General features: G+C 45.3%; 2 protein-coding genes across 7 annotated transcripts; one reads left to right on the forward strand and one right to left on the reverse strand.

Moving 5' to 3' along the window:
• Positions 1 to 11,876: 11,876 nt before the first annotated feature.
• LOC119317962 (pterin-4-alpha-carbinolamine dehydratase 2, mitochondrial-like) lies at positions 11,877 to 15,319 on the reverse strand. 6 transcript variants are annotated; one of them, XM_037592467.1, is made up of 6 exons: positions 15,121 to 15,319; positions 14,921 to 15,006; positions 14,710 to 14,833; positions 13,866 to 13,934; positions 13,132 to 13,294; positions 11,877 to 12,199 (listed from the first exon to the last, which is right to left on the reverse strand). In XM_037592467.1, exons 1-5 carry the CDS (start codon positions 15,251 to 15,253, stop codon positions 13,197 to 13,199), a joined length of 510 nt encoding a protein of 169 aa, XP_037448364.1. In that variant the 5' UTR covers positions 15,254 to 15,319; the 3' UTR covers positions 11,877 to 12,199; positions 13,132 to 13,196. The 6 variants fall into 6 exon arrangements, with proteins under 6 accessions (XP_037448364.1, XP_037448363.1, XP_037448365.1 ...); XM_037592466.1 differs by having other exon boundaries at positions 11,877 to 12,210; positions 15,121 to 15,318; XM_037592468.1 differs by having other exon boundaries at positions 11,877 to 12,210; positions 15,148 to 15,314.
• Positions 15,320 to 15,491: 172 nt separating this feature from the next.
• On the forward strand, positions 15,492 to 18,319 carry LOC119317961 (lysine-specific histone demethylase 1 homolog 1-like). Its single transcript, XM_037592465.1, has one exon. It carries the CDS (start codon positions 15,574 to 15,576, stop codon positions 18,040 to 18,042), a length of 2,469 nt encoding a protein of 822 aa, XP_037448362.1. The 5' UTR covers positions 15,492 to 15,573; the 3' UTR covers positions 18,043 to 18,319.
• The last annotated feature ends 343 nt before the right edge of the window (positions 18,320 to 18,662 follow it).

Below are 18,662 nucleotides of genomic sequence, written 5' to 3' on the forward strand. Positions count from 1 at the left end.
CATCTAGCTACTAACTATGGACCCGAAGGTCTGAAGTAAACTACTCACATTTCATCAGAGAGGCTAGGATGATGTAGAAGCCCTCCGTGATGACGGCCCTCTTCCGGCGGAGCTCCGGAACAGGCCCCAAGATGGGATCTCGTGGATACAGAAAGTTGCGGCGGTGGAATTAGGTTTTTGGCTCCTCTTCTGATCGTTTTGGGGTACGTGTGTATATATAGGAGGAAGAAGTATGCCGGAGGCAGGGGGCGCGCCCCCTACCCTCGTGACCGCCTCTTTTGTTCCTTGGAGCAGGGTCCAAGTCTCCTGGATCACATTCGGTGAGAAAATCACGTTCCCGAAGATTTTATTCCGTTTGGACTCCATTTGATATTCCGTTTCTTCGAAACACTAAAATAGGCAAAAAACAACAATTCTGGGCTGGGCCTCCGGTTAATAGGTTAGTCCCAAAAATAATATAAAAGTGGAAAATAAAGCCCAATATAGTCCAAAACAGTAGATAATATAGCATGGAGCAATCAAAAATTATAGATACGTTGGAGACATATCAGGCGCCTCCGCACTCTGCCTGTTGGCCACTCACCACCTTCGGCTTCACATTGAAGGTCTTCAGCCATAGGCCGAAATGAGGCGGGATGCGGAGAAAGGCCTCGCACACGACAATGAATGCCATGATTTTGAGGATGAAGTTGGGGGCTAGGTCATGGAAGTCTAGCATGTAGTAAAACATCAGTCCACGGACGAAGGGGTGAAGAGGGAAGCCCAGCCCGCGGACGAAATGTGTGAGAAACACAACCCTCTCGTGGGGCTCTAGAGTAGGGACGATATGTCCCTTGGCCGGGAGTCGGTGAGCGATCTCCTTGGCCAGATATCCAGCCTCCCGGAGCGCCTTGATATCCCTCTTCTTGACGGAGGAGGCCATCCACTTACCCCCGGCTCCGGATCCGGACATCTTTGGAGTGCTTTCTCAGACGAGGGAAAAGCTAAAAGCTTGGGCGCTGGAGCTCAGGGACGGAAGGACCGAGGAGGAGCTGAGGTGTGGGTGAAGAAAGGGAATCCTTATCCCCTTATAAAGACCATGAATATCAAGTGTCTCCCCACTCGCCTTAAACTTGCCTATTCCCAAGGGCCGTGCAAACGACACGGTTGGGTTACCCACGCCCGTATTGATGAGAATCACATAATAAGGGGACACGATCTCTGCTTTGACAAGACGTGCCAATGGCAACCGCGTCTCGAAACATGGAGCGGCAGACGAAAAACGGTTCGAAAAATTATGACCGGACAGACGTGATGTCATATTGTAAAAAGCTGACAGCAGATTAGACTCGTGTAAAAATATATTCTCTCTACGATTATGTATGGTGTGTGTGACAGGTCCGGATACTATCATCACATCCAAAGACTATCTTGAAGTTCGGATAGAAAGGAACCCGCCTTGCAATGCCGAAGACAATCTGCGTGCCGGACTCCTCGTCATTGAAGCCAGGTTCAGGGGCTACTGAGGGAGTCCTGGACTAAGGGGTCCTCGGGCGTCCGGTCTGTTATCCATTGGGCCGGACTGATGGGCCGTGAAGACATGAAGACCGAAGACTGTACCCGTGTCCGGATTGGACTCTCCTTGGCGTGGAAGGCAAGCTTGGTGACCGACAATGAAGATTCCTTCTTATGTAACCGACTCTATGTAACCCTAGATCCCCCCCTGGTGTCTATATAAACCGAAGGGGTTAGTCCGAAAAGGATATACTCATTACCATAGTCATACAGGCTAGGCTTCTAGGGTTTAGCCATTACGATCTCGTGGTAGATTAACTCTTGTAATACTCATATTCATCAAGATCAATCAAGCCGGAAGTAGGGTATTGCCTTCATAGAGAGGGCCAAAACCTGGGTAAAACATCGTGTCCCCCGTCTCCTGTTACCATCAATCCTAGACGCACAGTTCGGGACCCCCTACCTGAGATCCGCCGGTTTTGACACCAAGAGGGCACAACCCACCAGGGCGTGCCAGGAGGCCCAGGCGCGCACCGGTGGGTTGTGCCCACCTCGAGTGCCCCCCAGACCACCTCTTTGCTCTATAAATACCCCAATATTCCAGAAACCCTTGAGGGAGCGACAAAATATTCATCCAGCCGCCGTAGAGTCTAAAACCACCAGATCCAATCTAGACACCATCTCAGTTGGGGTTCACCACCTCCATTGGTGCCTCTCCAATGATGCGTGAGTAGTTCTTTGTAGACCTTCGGGTCCGTAGTTAGTAGCTAGATGGCTTCATCTCTCTCTCTTGATTCTCAATACCATGGTCTCTTGGAGATCCATATGATGCAGTGTGTTTGTTGGAATCTGATGAACTTTGAGTTTATGATCAGTTATATCTTTTTGTATCCATGAAAGTTATTTGAGTTTCTTTGATCTTTTATATGCATGATTGCTTATAGCCTCGTATTTCTTCTCTGATATTTGGGTTTTGTTTGGCCAACTTGATCTATTTATCTTGCAATGGGAAGATATGCTTTGTAGTGGGTTCGATCTTACGGTGCTTGATCCCAGTGACAGAAAGGGAAACGACATGTATGTATCGTTGCTACTAAGGATAAAACGATGGGGTCTATCTCTACATAGATAGATCTTGTCTACATCATGTCATTGTTCTTATTGCATTACTTCGTTCCTCCATGAACTTAATACACTAGATGCATGCTGGATAGCGGTCGATGTGTGGAGTAATAGTAGTAGATGTAGGCAGGAGTCGGTCTACTAATCTTGGACATGATGCCTATATAATGATCATTGCCTGGATATCGTCATAATTATTTGAAGTTCTATTAATTGCCCAACAATAATTTGTTTACCCACCGTTTGCTATTTTTCTCGAGAGAAGCCACTAGTGAAACCTACGGCCCCCGGGTCTTCTTTCTCATATATTTGCCTTTGTGATCTACTTTTTTCTTGCATTTATTTTCATATCTATTAAACCAAAAATACAAAAATACCTTGCAGCAATTTTTCTTTATTTATTTTATTTAGCGTTCGATCTATCAATTTACTACAAATTTACCTCATTTCTGTTTGCCTATCTTGAGGCGCCGTACCCCGAAAGGGATTGACAACCCCTTTAACACGTCAGGTTGCGAGGATTTGTTATGTGTGTGTAGGGGTTGTTTACGTTGTGTTGCTTGGTTCTCCTACTGGTTCGATAACCTTGGTTTCATATCTGAGGGAAATACCTACCGCCGCTGTGCTGCATCATCCCTTCCTCTTTGGGGAAATACCGATGTAGCTTCAAGCGACATCAAACATCCCGCAACTAGCTCATTAGTCACTTTGTTTGCAAGGCTTCTTATGATGTGCATTACCGAGAGGGACCAGAGATATAACTCCGATACTCGGAGTGACAAATCCTAATCTTGATACATGCCAACCCAACAAACACCTTCGGAGATATCTGTAGAGCATCTTTATAATCACCCAGTTAAGTTGTGACGTTTGATAGCACACAAGGTATTCCTCCGGTATCCGGGAGTTGCATAATCTCATAGTCAAAGGAATATGTATTTGACATGAAGAAAGCAATAGCAATAAAACTGAACGATCATTATGCTAAGCTAATAGATGGGTCTTGTCCATCACATCATTCTCCTAATGATGTGATCCCGTTCATCAAATGACAACACATGTTTATGGTTAGGAAACTTTACCATGTTTGATGAACGAGTTAGTCTATGAGAGGCTTACTAGGGACACGATGTTTTGTCTATGTATCCACATATGTATCAAGTTTCCGGTTAATACAATTCTAGCATGAATAATAAGCATTTATCATGATATAAGGAAATATAAAATAACAACTTTATTATTGCCTCTAGGGCATATTTCCTTCATTATACTTATTTTAGGTAAATCGAACGTTAAGTATGCGTAGAGTTGTATCGATGGTCGACAGAACTTGGAGGGGATATTAGTTCTACCTTTAGCTCCTCATTGGGTTCGACACTCTTATTTATAGAAATACTAAAATTTATCCCCTATACTTGTGGGTTATTAGTTAGGTTGTGCTGCGTTAGATAGGTCTTGGGCCGGCTTGGCTTGAATAGGTTTTCTCCTCCTTTTTATTTTTTGTTTCATTTTTCCTTTTAAAGTTTAAATTTGATTTACAAACCAAATTCAATCCAAATCTTTTTTGGTAAAACTCTACAATGGTCCAATTAATATCTGGGGCTCAGGGAAATCAGTTCAAATTATTTTGACCCTACTTGTTGGATATTTTGAATATTCCCTAAAATGATTTAGGGTTCAATTTATTCCCTAAATTAAGTTAGGGTTTCAAATAATGTTTGGGGCTTAGGAAAAAAATATTTGGGGCTCAAATTATGTTTCCTTTTCCCTTTTAAAGTTTAAATTTGATTTATAAACGAAATTCAATCCAAATCTTTTTTGGTAAAATTCTACAATGGTCCAATTAATATTTGGGACTTAGGGAACTCATTTCAAATTATTTTCACCCTAGTTGTTGGATATCGTGAATATTCCCTAAAATGAATTAGGGTTCAATGTATTCCCTAGATTAATTTAGGGTTTCAAATAATGTTTGGGGCTTAGGAAAAACTATTTCTGGCCAAAGATATTGAAGAAAAGGCCGCATGTATTTTGTAAGCTCAAATTTGGCATTTTAAATAATCATCTCTAGAAATGATTTTAGGTTTTTGAATGATTTCAAAATTACTTTGAGCTACAAATAATAGTCAATTCAATCAACTCCTAGTCAAAACTAGCTAAAGGCAAGAAATCACGGGACAAAATGGAAAAAGAAAGTAATTAATTAACCCTAATTTAATATTTCACATTTCTAGATTTTGGGACGCAACAACTTTGGGTCGAGTCATTTTTCCCCTGTAAAGAGAATCACAAAACTAAAGCTGCTGGAAAATCCCAATACGCACGCAAATTCTTCAGGCGCAGAAGATGCACCCCAAATGATGTCAGGCATCAAGTATCAAAGCATATATGCAAAGGGGGTGATAGCAACAGACAGATTCATAGATAAGCTAATCCTCGCCGCTAATTACCAACCTGTCCTCTGAACAATCCAGAACTAATCCAATCCAGATGGATAGGGCTCGCGACATGGACTCTGAAAGGAACTGTCGCCAGTTCGGCCGCCGGGCCCAGCCCCCAAAAGCTGGCGTTGTTTTCCCTCTCCATCCATCCATTGATCGTGCATTAACAAACGCAGCTGAATCGGCCGTCCCCATCAATGACGAGCCCCGGCAAATCTCCTTTTCCCTGCGAGCACTGACCTCGTCTCTCTCTTTCTAACAGCAAGCGAGCGACCACGGGCTGATATCGGTCTCGTGGGATTTGGAGACGCAGCAGAGGGACGACGACGACGCACTCCAAACCAACTCCAACTCCAAAGCGACTAAAATCCAACGCGCATCCGGCTCAGGTTTTTGTTGGGCCGCACGATCGCCTCCATCGTCGTCCTCGCGTCATCAGTGCGTCCTGGCTGGCCGGGCAGCGAATGTCGCGCGGGAGCGTAGCATCCTGCGCTGGCTCGCCCGTTTGGCGCCTTCTCCCGCTTTCTTTTCTCAGCCTGGCGTCCCTGTCGACCAGCCCACGAAGTTCGTTGCGGTACGTTACGGGCTCGCAGCTAGCGTCCGCCCGTTTAATATGCTCTCTCTGCGTAGTTTAATCGCTGGTGTGGATCCGTTTCGAAAAAAAATCGCTGGTGTGGTGAGGCCGCGTGCTGGCTGGCGTGCGGTGGCGCCCGGCCGGAATCGAAGGCGAAGCCGTGCCCGGCCGAGGCCGTGCTAGCTGCGTGCCTGCGTGCGCCTCGTCCCACTGTCATCCCTACAAGATTTGTACGCCCGCGAAAGCGAATCTCTACAAGATTTTGTACCGGCGCGCGAGCGGTACAGATGATTTTGCTGGCGGCCAGCGGCAGATCTGTGCAGGTATCTAGCGCTACCATCATACTGCCGGCTAGCCGGACAGCTGGCTGTAGCGTGGTGCGTACCAGATCGCGGGCAGCGCATCCTCCGTAGTGGATTTTGAGCCTGTTTGCCTTTTTTTTTTAATTCGGAAAATAAAATTAAATTTTAAAAGAATTTTAAAAGAAAAATAACTGTCTTGTGTGCATCTTCCAAATTACCATGTCTAGCTTCAAGGGACTAAAATCATCTACTCCCTCGGTGAAGAAATATAAGTGATCTAAACACTCTTCTTCTTTTTTTACACAGGGAGTACATCCGGATCCCATATCAGCGCCGCACACCACTGCCTGGTCATTGTCCGGATGAAAAGATGCCACCCAGTCGGACGCCCCATATCCGGCCCAAACGCCCGGACTAACTAGCACTCCACATATTCAGCCAGGGCGGATATTGAGACGCTCAAACGCGCCCGACACATCGGATCCGACCCACTCTGATCCACCCAAACCCGCATAAATTGGACTCTATCCGCACTCGAAACCCTAACCGCATTCCACTCCACTCCTCTCTGCCCACAAGCTCCCATCGATGATCTCCCGCATTCTCCGTCATGGAAGGCAGTGAATCTGAATCCTACACCTCCCGACCTGTTGACCCGGAGCTCGTTCCATGCGGCCCCGAAGAGAAGATGGTTGTCCCGCCTTGCATTTTGCCGTTCCCGGGAGGGGTCTGCCCGACGGCACGGTCGGACTCCATCTGGTGGAAATCCATTGCGGCCTTCCAAATGGTGCATGGATCCGGCGCGAGACATGTCTACGCTGACTCATCGAAGGCAGTGCGGCCTGTCTGGCATCCGAATGTCATGGCAGATGCGCAACCGCTTCGTTGGCGTGCCGACGTGGAGTTGAATGATTGGGCATCGTTGGACGCAAGTATGACACGGGGTGCCACCGTGCGAGGCAGTGGGCGTGGGAGGCCGCGACAGCCCTCGTGGAAGACGCTGGCGAAGCGGAGTCGCACTCTTTGACGCCGCGTGTGGTGCCCGGCAACCCCTGGCGCCACAACCGCGTCGTGGTGGGCATGGTCGGCTCCGACCATGATGGATCCATCATCGACCTCAGATCCACCAGTGACGTGCAGGGCACAGGCTCCGCCGAGTAAGTAGAGCATGGGAGACGACGACGCCATGAGTCCCGTGAGCCGGTGTGTGTCCATGTCCTACTCTACCTTGCCAGTGGCCGCACCAACTCTTCGAGGGGTGCAGTTAGCCACCAGACATGGGCACGACGGAGCCGGATGAGCTCCACTTAGGATTAGGTTTCATGTACATGCAAATGCATGGATTTGATGATTCGTAATTGAGGTATCTGGTTGTGGAAAAGATTTTTAGTTTGTTGCTCGTTTGCTGTCACGGGCGCGTCCATATTTACCTTTTGCTAGTTGGGGGCGGAATTTGCTAGTTGTGGCTGTAGATGCTTTAAAGAAGCGCTTGTGGGAGGCAACCCATATTTAGAGCATCTCCAATAGCATGTGTATATTTGAATGTCTATATATTCATATAGACAATGGTCTAAAAAGATTCCCTTATATACACGTCCAGTTTTGCATCAGAATGTCTATATACAGGGACCATGACAGGTGGGCCGTCGCTGGGGAGAGGAAAAAATCATGACTGCAGCTGAGTTTAGATGACGCCTTCACAATGTCCAGGCGTGGACATTGTCGAGGTCGATTTAGAAGATGTGTATATTTGGACGACCATATAGACAAACTGTTGGACGTCTGTTTTGGGCTTACATCGTGGAAAACGAGTATAGACATCCATATAGACAATCTATTGGAGATGCGCTTACCTTTTGTTTTTGTTTGAATAAAGTGGAAACTTTCTATGCTAATATAGCAAAGTTGATTTCTTGGTCCACATCTTATTTTCTTCGAATAAAGTACCAGGTTATGTAATTAGTTTAAATGTCTAGACTATGTTGGTAGTGTTGTTCAGTTTTATGTTGTTTGATGTTCTTTCAGAAAATGGTATAAATTCCACGAGTATGATTTCTACTTGGAACTTTTACTGAACAGAGCCACTTATGTCTAGTATTTATCCTAATTTTTTAAAGTTTTTAAACAATGAAAGTGTCCTAATTAGAAGGGGAGCCTTGGTGTAGTGGTAAAGCTGCTGCCTTGTGACCATGAGGTCATGGGTTCAAGTCCTGGAAACAGCCTCTTACAGAAATGTAGGGAAAGACTGCGTACTATAGACCCAAAGTGGTCGGACCCTTCCTTGGACCCTGTGCAAGCGGGAGCTTCTAGTGTGACTTGTATTTGCTATAGAATTGCATACTTTTCTGTTCCTCCTTGACGAAGAGAGCTCATTATTATGTAATTTACTGTAGTTGTTATACCATGCTGCCATGATTTGATTACAAAACGTGAAGCTATTTTATAGTATTATTTATGGACTAACTCAGACTCACTGTTTTGTTTAAGTTTTGTTTGGATTTTAACTTCTTTAGGGGTGCTACCACAATCAAGTTCTGTCCAGTGCTTCCTCGGTGACCTCCGGTGCCTGATGGCATATATATACCCCAAGAACACCCCTTATTTTTTGACTGATTTTTTGTGCCGGCGTCACTCCATGTTCCAAGGTGATCTTTATTTTTAGCCTTTATCTGACACTCTACTTAAGGGGGGAGGTTCTCTGTCTTCGACCTCTACATCAACCATTGTTGCTCTAATGCGGGAGTAGTCCCCTTTCAAGACTGAGGGTTTGTGGTAGTACCTATGTGTCATGTACCTCTCTTTCTTGAGCATATCGGTTGCCACTATGATTAGGATCTAGGACATTGATGATTAGTTGATTTTTATGATATACGATCTTGTAATGAGTATGGACCAAATCTTGTTCATGTTATGTTTTTTTACTTTGGGAGTTAATAAGATTACATGATGCATATCTAAGACTAAGTATGATGGCATATTGTAATAGTTCTTTTATGTATACTGCCTACTACCTAAATCATGGTGTTGATATCGTTAAAAAAATGTAAAAAATGGTCTTAGATTTTGGGACGGAGGAAGTAATAATTATGGTGTAGTGTAATCATTCCTTTTGAAATTTTGATGCAAGCAGGCCAGGACTGTTGATGGAACTAGTGAACTTCGAATACCTCCAGGCACCCAACCTGGTGAATGGTGATGTATTGGTCCTAGCGAAGAAAGGGGTTCCATCGTTGAAAATAGGCCATCTATAGTTCTATACGTGGTGATCATCTATTCGTTGTGAAGGTTTCTATACCCAAACGTGTAAGGTGAAAACACACTTTCCCTCTTGAGCCTTTTTCAATATACACTTGTACTTTCTCCGTTCGAAAATACTTGTCATCAAAATGGATGAAAAGGGATGTATCCGACGGAGGGAGTACTCTGCAGCCACAGAAGCACTCGGCCCTTATCTCTGAATTTCTACTATACAGTGGGCGTGAAAAGGAGTTACTTGAGGAAACTTGCATCGTTGAAAAATGGTGGTTTTGCCCATGCGCCTGTTCCTTTTTATTGTACTGAACCTATTAATGATTATACTGATTTTTTATTGACTTGGTTCTGCAATCAATTGCATTTACGTTATCTCGTGTACTATGTCCTCATGTTGACCAAGTTCTCTGTCGAATTCTTTCAGATCCATTGTCAACGGGGCATCCAAGTGGCTGAAGGACAACCTGTAGCCCCTGCAAATATTCACCGCGCAATGCATTCTCTTCAACGCCAGTTATGGTGTTATCCAATCTGCAATTCTTCAATTCATCGGGATTCGACGAGCTGTTGCATGCATGTGTTCTGTTGGAGGCTCATCTTTTACGGGCAGTGAAGTGGCAACGGAGAGGTTTAGTGTCAACTAATTTTATTGACGCATATTTCTTTTGTTTTGAGATACCCTTGTAAAGCATGGATTTTGCTGTAGGCGCACTCATATCTCCTAGAGCATGTAACAGTCGTCTGATTCACGGCCGCTGATATCAAGCTCGATGAAGCTTACATTCTTTACCAAGTGAATATCCTCGTCGCTCCAAATTCAGAATAAACAGGCATCCGCATCTTCAAGTGCAGTTTTTTGCAATAGAACACAAGATTTCCGGACAGAATACAACTTTTTTGCATTCTGTTCTTTCTTGTTCGTCTTACAAGGCGTCTTGAGTTGCAAAATGAAAGTGAATAAAGACACATGATATTATCTGAACTTGAAGGTGGTACAAGCCCTAGTCCCGTGTGGAAGTGGAGCTGAGCTTGAGCAAGATGAGGACGGCGGCTGCCATGGGCAGGGACACCATGAGCAGCGACTCCACGATGTTGGGCCGCGTGATGTCTGGGAGCAGCACGCTGCCGTACTTTACAGCCGCCGCGCCGCCGACGGACCCGAGCCCCGGCGTCAGGAGGTAGCCGGAGTCATCCTGGTTGAACGACACACGTGAACCAGAGGGAAATCGATTCAGAAACCAAGCAAAATTCGGCTAGAGCTTAAAGGTGAACCTATATTGATTTGCCAATTTGCTACGCAGTACAGTGTAAATATATTGCGGCAGCAAGCCAAGGAAACTGGTAAGAGATTGTGCGAATGTAGTGCTACCAGCATTCCAGGGCGGAATGGCTGCCGAACCTGATGCTTGCCTCGGCTTGTGTCATGGGAAATTTCAGAAGAGTTATATGATTTTCCAGAGTACTAAAGTTGACATCAGTTGGGTTTATACCACGAAAACAAAAGTCTGGGTAACTGAAGGACAGCCATCTTTGTTGTGCAAGAATTTTATTACAGACTCTTACTGTCCTGTTCGAGAACCGAGACATAGTAATTGATAAAAAGAATCAAATGCTACCATGAGTTATTAGATAAACCAACAGAAAATCCAAAGCCTAAAAATCAGACAAAGTCACACACACACACACACGAGCAGATCGCTTCATGTATTGTACAAAGAACAATGTCCTAAGAAACCATACCTACAACCCATCGAGCTTGCTACAAAGGAAATCCCAAGGACAACCTGTATGCACTCATACGCAAGCGTCAATTCCGGTGTTTCCAATTTTAATGATAGGCTAATCAAAATGAGAGGCCAAGCAGTGCTTGGTAATCACAGTGAGAAGTCTAATTAAAAAATGTTAAGTGCAAGAGAGGCAAGGTGACTAATTAAACAGTGGCCCATATCTAATATAAATAGAGAGCCCAGTTGGCATCAACTTCGATAGGAGTAGTACCCGGAGACAGACCATTAGCCACAAATCGTTAAGAAGATTTGCAGAATGAAACATGTTATCTGCACACAAACCAAAGCCCTTGCTTCATATACTTTCTCATCTTCTTTTTCAGAGCCTTGAGTGTCATGTCCCTATCTTCAACATTAACTGATAGAAGCTTTATCTCAGCCTGCATCTTCTTTACCATCAGCAATCAAACTCAGTCCATCTTGTCGTGAATACATTTCAAACATTCAGTAGCAGCATTCTACACAACCTCATCAATATCCCCAGATGGACTGTCATGGATCTTCATGGGTTCTGACATCACGGACCAGTGCATACTACTGACAACAATAGAACTGCAGCTACTACTGACACCCGAGCAGCATTTTTATACATGGCCAAAAGTCCAAAGAACAGTAAGATCCACTCACATGAACCCTAGATCGACACTACAGAAGTAAGGAATTTATAAGCGGCCAATAGCTCGTGTTTACCTTGTTCATTGGTGGCACCGTGGTAGAGATTTTCCCTGTTCCTGTCCCAGGCGCGGCGGAGAAGAGCTCCCTCCGTGCGCTCATGGTCCAGTGCACCAAATACAAAACAATAGAGTATGCAGCCAGATGCTCAAAGCAGCGGACAGTTTGATACCGAAAGCAATGGATCAAGTAATTGAACCCATGAGCATCTGGCCAAATAAGCATTGTCTAGTAGATATCAAGTTCAGGAAGGCAGTTCTATAGATCAGGATTAGGAATACATTCCGCAGGTCAAAAGACCATTCATAATACACATTGGGGAAGAAGGACCATACATAATGATAGCAAGGCCTTTATTTATACAAAAGACCAACGATAATCAGGTAGCAGTATACATAGGTAAGTGTGCAATGCCCCATTGCTCCTCACGGCGAACAAATACAGAAAGCTTACTGGCATGACTCATTAACAATAAAATAATATCAGAAATCCTCCTTGAACTTCTCATGAAGAACCAATAGCATCGCCAAACCATCATTTATCCCAGAATATATACTGGACGAATCCTACACACAAGTCAATTGTTATAACCAATGAATAGGAAATGCCGGATACAGCTGAGTTGTTATAACCAATGAATAGGAAACGCTTCTTCATCATACTAACTCTAACAAACTCAATGTTTGTGGTAGTTTATCATTTTTTTGGGCAACTTTTCCGTGTATAATTTTCATGAAGGTTACTATTGTATGAGAAATAAAAAAATGCAACCAGGGACTTCAACCTTGGTGAATATGACTCTCCTTTCTCCTTACAAATTCAGAAATGTGGCTATTCTTTTTTGTGTTAATCCTACGACTCATCTTACTTGAAGCTAGCTCACAATAATTTATTTTCATTCATAAATTCCTAAACGCAAATTATCCTTTCTCCCTGACATGCTTAGTCATGGTCGACCCTACCCATTGAGGCCAAGTCCATGTAATCTTTGCCTGCAAGATCGGATTCTGAAATATTTGAGTTCAGATAGGCCCTTCTCACCACTTCCGTTCTTGCCCATCAGCATGAAAGGTAATCTATGTAGGATCCAGGTCAACTACTGCATCAATTTTTTTGTGGTATATCCTATCCAAAATGCTCTAGTAACAAAACTCAGTCGTGTGTTGTTTCTTCAAACTGTGTTGGATTGTAAAATTTAGTTCGTTAGGAAAATCTCTACTAGTTGTAGTGATATTTTTGGGTCAAACTTCAAATCCAAAATGCTATCATAATGCAAAACAGATCCTAAAAAGGCTACAATGTTTTGGTGACACGCTACATCATATATCTATGCAATTGCATACACAGTAAGCAAGCCGCCTTCAAACTACGGAATATATTCAGAAGAACAGAAAAGTATTGGTGACAAATCGTATCATCAGAGAAATGCATCACCCAGGACAGATAGATATGATCACAGGCGAAGTGAAACTCAACGGCCGAAGTACCTGCTTTTGGAGCGGCATATGCAATTGTGACAAAATACAAAAGGATATCTTTTGATTCACGAGAGCTACTCCTGGGCAGTAGCTTTTTTCTTGCTCAAAAGGTCTCCTAGCTTGAGTTCATTGATCTTTGCAGCAAGGATGAAATCATTATCTGTTAAACCACCTGTTACCACAATAAACAAATAATTATAAACAAACGTGCCTGTGAGTCCTTTATTGTGCTTTTATGTTTTTTTAGCACCAGTTGACGATGAATGAACTGTTATACTTGGTATTTTCACTCCGTATTGTATGGCTCGTTCCTCTTCATTTAAGTTGATTGGATTTTCCTATACGAAAATAAGTTTTATCACGACAATGGCCAACTGCCAATAGGCATCAAGCGCCTACCTACCAATTTTGCATGATCAAAAGACCTCTAATTAGTTCACATCATATCATTGTCAACCTGTCAGAGTTCATAAAACAGCAAATGAATAACTAGTACTAGTAAACCATCGCTGTTCGGAATAGAATGCAACAAAACAATTGGTTTTCCAGGTCCAAGGGATTTAATAATCTACTATAACAATGCTGCTCCGTTATTCTCGGAAATCAACAGAGGTGACTATTATTACAATTTCAAAAAGTAGTGAAATAAGTACTCCAGTTTTAAAAAAGAGATTTTAACTAAAGATAATACGTGAAATCCTAGAGTTAAATCTGAAGTCAAAATAACCATATGGAATACTTACTGACTGAGTGAGTCCACACATCAATTTTCACATTATTCCAACCAACAAGATGAAGATCTGGGTGGTGACCTGGAAAAGCATATCCATTTAAAGTTTTAAACATAATTTGCCAAGATTGTTACTGAAACAAAAAAAAAGTGCCAAGAAATTCGTTGGATTCTGGGTGAAATACAAAGTTTCTTGGCCAATTTCAGGGGTATTTTCCTTTAGAAATGTAGAAATACGATCTCTCATCATGCTAAATATAACTGCAAGACCAAATGCAACACATAGGTAGCAAAGTTTGAACAAAAGTAGTTTGATTATGACACCATGGATATATGAGGGCAAATATATCTTCTGAAAGCTTGGAGCCGTCCGTTGATAACATAACAGTTTAGGAGGTGCCACGTTTGGTGAGGGCTGGGTAGCTATGCTGTCTATTATGTGGAGTCCAGTTAACAACACATACAATTAATATCACTGTGAAGAAGTGAAGATACTGGCATACTGAACATATATACTAGTTAGCAGCATTTACTTGTTGCGGTCTGTATGTGCCAAATGATATTGTTAAATATTACAGTGGGGATTTAGGACTGTAGGACAGGAAGTGAATAACTCCTCTTTGATAATACTCCATCCGTATCAAAATACAACACGTTTTTTGATACTCCCTTTGTATCAAAAAGCGTCTTGTGTTTTGATACATAGGGAGTAGTAAGCAGTACATCGACTTGCTGTGGCCTGTATGTGCCAATGATATTCTTAAATTCCAATGCGGTGAGAACAGGGGAGTTTAGAAAACTGAATTCTGAACAACGAGACAACGTGAATATGAAGAACAGAGCGAAAGAAAGGAGACCTTCTTCCTCGGCAACAGCAGCAACAAGCTGAAAGAACTCAAGCCCTTTGGCAAAGTTCTTCACCTTCCATGCCCTGTGCAATTTCAGAATGCCACCCTCATTTTTCACCTCCCAACCAGCCACCTGTTTTCAAGGGAGGTCAGTCGACATAGCTGGTCTTAATCAAGTTTTTTTTCTTTACTATAGCAAAGCATGAGAAGAAAAGAAAACCTGCTCTAGCAACGTTTTAGCAGAATCTTCTGACATGGCTTGTAAATCCTTTGAATTGCATGAGACACAACTCCTTTTTGATAATTCTGCAAAAAAAAAACGCATGCTTTTTTTGACAGGACTGCATAGTGATCCGTGGCCTCAAGCTCAGAAGCACACATCTGGGGAGGCCTAGATCGAGAGAGATTTAGAAAACGAACGGGGCAGCGGCGGCGGCGCGCGCTCACCGACTTTAGCCGCGGCCTCGTCCCCCGTCGCCTGCGAGGCGGAGCGGCCAGTGGGGGCGGACGCGCTGGGTGCCGCCTGGTCGCGGAGTAGGGTGCGCCCCTCCATCCCTGAGCTCCGGGGAGACAGCGGCGCGGTGCCGTGGCACTCCAGGTGAAGCTTCTATGTTCAGAGTTTTTTTTTTTGAGACACGTGTTCAGAGTTGAGGGAACGGTTGCGTCTACTAGGCACGGAAACGGAGAGACGTAAAGTACGCTTTCATCCATGTTTTACGGAAATAGTACATTCCATAGGGCCAGCCACCTCTTCCCTCCCGAGTCCCGACTCTGCATTCGCCTCGTACAGTTCTGGCCCTAAACCAACCCCTGAACCCTCCCAATTCCCAAATCTAGTCGCCGACCTCGCCGCATCCTTCGCCGGAGACCCCAATGGAGGAAGGCAACGGGGCGCAGCCACCGCCCTTGCCTCCGCCCGAAGCCGCGGGGCATCTAGCTCTCGTCCCCATGGAGCAGGACGAGGACCAGGCAGCCGCGGCGGAGCCCATGGAGGACGGCGCGGCCGGGGGAGACGCCGCGGAGCCCATGGAGGAGGACGCGCCCACGTCCTCCCCGACCCCGTCCGCCCCCTCCACCACCGCGGCCGTCGACGACTCCACCGTCGCGCGGAAGCGCCGCCGCCGCAAGAAGCAGTTCCCCGGCATGATCCCCACGGCCGGCGTCCGCGTCCTCCGCGCCTCCTCCTCGTCGGGGGCCACCGCGGCGCATCTCGCCGGCATCCCGCGCCGCCGTGGCCGCCCGCCGACCAACTCCTCCCTCCGCCTGGCGCGGGAGCTGGATTCCGAGGCCACCATCGCGCTCGCGGCGGGGTTCCCCGCCGATACCCTCTCCGAGGACGAGGTCGCCGCCGCCGTCATCCCGCTTATCGGTGGCGCCGACCAGGCCAACTACCTCGTCGTGCGCAACCATATTCTCGCGCTCTGGCGCTCTAATCCCCTCTCCCCCGTCGCGGCCAACGCCGCGCTCGCATCCATCCGCGCCGAGCATGCGCCCCTCGTCGCCGCCGCACACTCCTTCCTATCGGACCATGCCTACATCAATTTCGGCCTCGCCCCCTCCATTGTCTCCCTACCACCAATCCCCCCTCCCTCCCATCCTCCCCCTTCTGTCCTCATCGTGGGTGCTGGCTTTGCTGGCCTCGCCGCCGCACGCCACCTTATGTCCCTTGGCTTCAAGGTTGCCATTGTCGAAGGCCGACTCCGCCCAGGTGGCCGTGTGTTTACTAAGACAATGCGGTCCTCTGCAGCAGACTATCCTGACATTGCTGCTTCTGCTGATCTGGGAGGCAGTGTGCTCACTGGTATTAATGGGAACCCCCTTGGTGTCATAGCACGGCAGCTTGGGTTCCCACTTCACAAGGTGCGGGACAAGTGCCCGCTGTATCTTCCGGATGGCCGCCCAGTCGACCCTGACATGGATGGTCGTGTTGAAGCTGCCTTTAACCAGCTTCTTGACAAGGTTTGCCAGCTGCGGCAGGTTATCGCAGATAATGTCCCACACGGTGTGGATGTGTCACTTGGCATGGCACTCGAGGCATTCCGGGCAGCGCATGGTGTTGCCGCTGAGCCAGAGGAACGGATGCTTCTTGATTGGCATCTGGCCAACCTGGAGTATGCCAATGCCGCTCCTCTTGTTGATCTCTCCATGGCCTTCTGGGACCAGGATGATCCATACGAAATGGGTGGCGACCACTGCTTTATACCTGGTGGCAATTCCCAATTTGTCCGAGCACTTGCTGATGGCGTCCCGATATTCTATGGACAGAATGTGCGAAGGATACAGTATGGGTGTGATGGTGTGTTGGTCTACACTGATAAGCAGACATTCCGTGGTGATATGGCGCTCTGCACTGTTCCCCTTGGTGTGCTTAAGAAGGGGGACATTGATTTTGTGCCAGAGCTGCCAGTTCAGAAACAAGAAGCCATTCAGAGATTGGGTTTTGGGCTTCTTAATAAGGTTGTGATGTTATTCCCTTTTGACTTCTGGGATGGTAGGATTGATACATTTGGGCATTTGACTGAGGACTCTAGTCAACGAGGTGAATTCTTCCTGTTCTATAGCTATTCTTCAGTCTCAGGAGGTCCACTGCTTGTTGCCCTTGTTGCTGGGGAATCTGCTATCAGTTTTGAGAAGAAGTCACCAATGGAAAATGTCGAGAGGGTGTTAGACACACTTAAAAAAATCTTTTCACCCATGGGGATTGAGGTACCAAACCCATTGCAGGCAATATGTACTCGATGGGGCACTGACAGGTTTTCATATGGATCATATTCACATGTGGCTATTGGGTCTTCCGGTGATGATTATGATATTTTGGCTGAGAGTGTTGGTGATAGAATCTTCTTTGCCGGGGAGGCAACAAATAGGCGGTACCCTGCAACGATGCATGGAGCTCTGCTTAGTGGGTACAGAGAGGCTGCCAATATTGTAAGAGCCGCTAGAAAGAGAGCAAAAAAGGTTGACTTATCTGAGAAAATAGTTGTCAGTTATGAAGCCAAAGATATTGTTCAAGATGACAACATTGATTTGGATGATCTCTTCCGTACCCCTGATGTTGCTTTCGGTGGCTTCTCAGTTCTGCATGACCCATCTATATCTGAACCTGATTCAGCATCATTGCTGCGTGTTGGAATTGGTGCCAGAAAGTTAGGCTCTGGTTCACTTTTCCTGTACGGCCTAATAATGCGGAAGAATGTAACTGAGCTAGCTGCAATGGAAGGCGACGAGCAGCGGTTGAGTACACTGTACCGAGATTTTGGGACAAAACTGGTGGGATTGGATGGCTTGGGTGATGCTGGGGAAAGCCTTATATCACGGATAAAGGCTTCTTCTAAGAAGTAGCATCCAGTCAAGATGTTGGAATGGTTGACTCAGCTGTAACAGTTGTCAGCTCTGAGCATTTAGTTTGCAAGTCCAACATAGCTACTGACCTTTCAAGTAATTCATTCATTTCATTGATTGCTATATACCTCTCAATTCTCATCAAGGTGTAAGCTGTGCCATGTAATACTGGTTAAACCATGGGTAGTCATTGAAGATCATATCACCATGGGAAATAATGGAATTCTTATCAGTACTTTCTGTTCAGACTTGATACACCTCTCTGACATTTCTATGACATTGTGATGCAATATTTTTTTTTGGTGATGTAGCACTTGCTAGCATTTTCCAATTTGGGTGTGGTTATATGGTATTCCCTCTGTACTAAAATGTAAGACTTTTTTAGTTTTGCATAGGGCATAAAAAACGTCTTACATTTTGTTACGGAGGGAGTTGTTATGACTCTCGATATTGTTCGGAATATTTCTCCAAGTTGCCATTTCTTGTTTTGTTGGTGCTTTGCTTTTATTTCAGGATTCAGTCTCATTGATTTATTGTGTGTTGTTGCTTATTCTGGAAGGTGTGTTTTTATGAACTGCAAAGCATGTTAGTGTTTATTATTCATTGTCTTCAGCAAGCTG

Source organism: Triticum dicoccoides, chromosome 6A, assembly GCF_002162155.2.
Source record: "Triticum dicoccoides isolate Atlit2015 ecotype Zavitan chromosome 6A, WEW_v2.0, whole genome shotgun sequence".
Classification (NCBI taxonomy): domain Eukaryota; kingdom Viridiplantae; phylum Streptophyta; class Magnoliopsida; order Poales; family Poaceae; genus Triticum; species Triticum dicoccoides.

Coding starts and splice junctions, on each gene's coding strand:
- LOC119317962 (XM_037592467.1), bottom strand. CDS start 15,253: ATGGAGGGGCGCACCCTACTCCGCGACCAGGCGGCACCCAGCGCGTCC. Junction 15,007..15,120: donor CGCGCCGCCGCCGCTGCCCC/GTTCGTTTTCTA, acceptor TTTTTTTTGCAG/AATTATCAAAAAGGAGTTGT. Junction 13,295..13,865: donor TGTGTGGACTCACTCAGTCA/GTAAGTATTCCA, acceptor TTGTGGTAACAG/GTGGTTTAACAGATAATGAT.
- LOC119317961 (XM_037592465.1), top strand. CDS start 15,574: ATGGAGGAAGGCAACGGGGCGCAGCCACCGCCCTTGCCTCCGCCCGAA.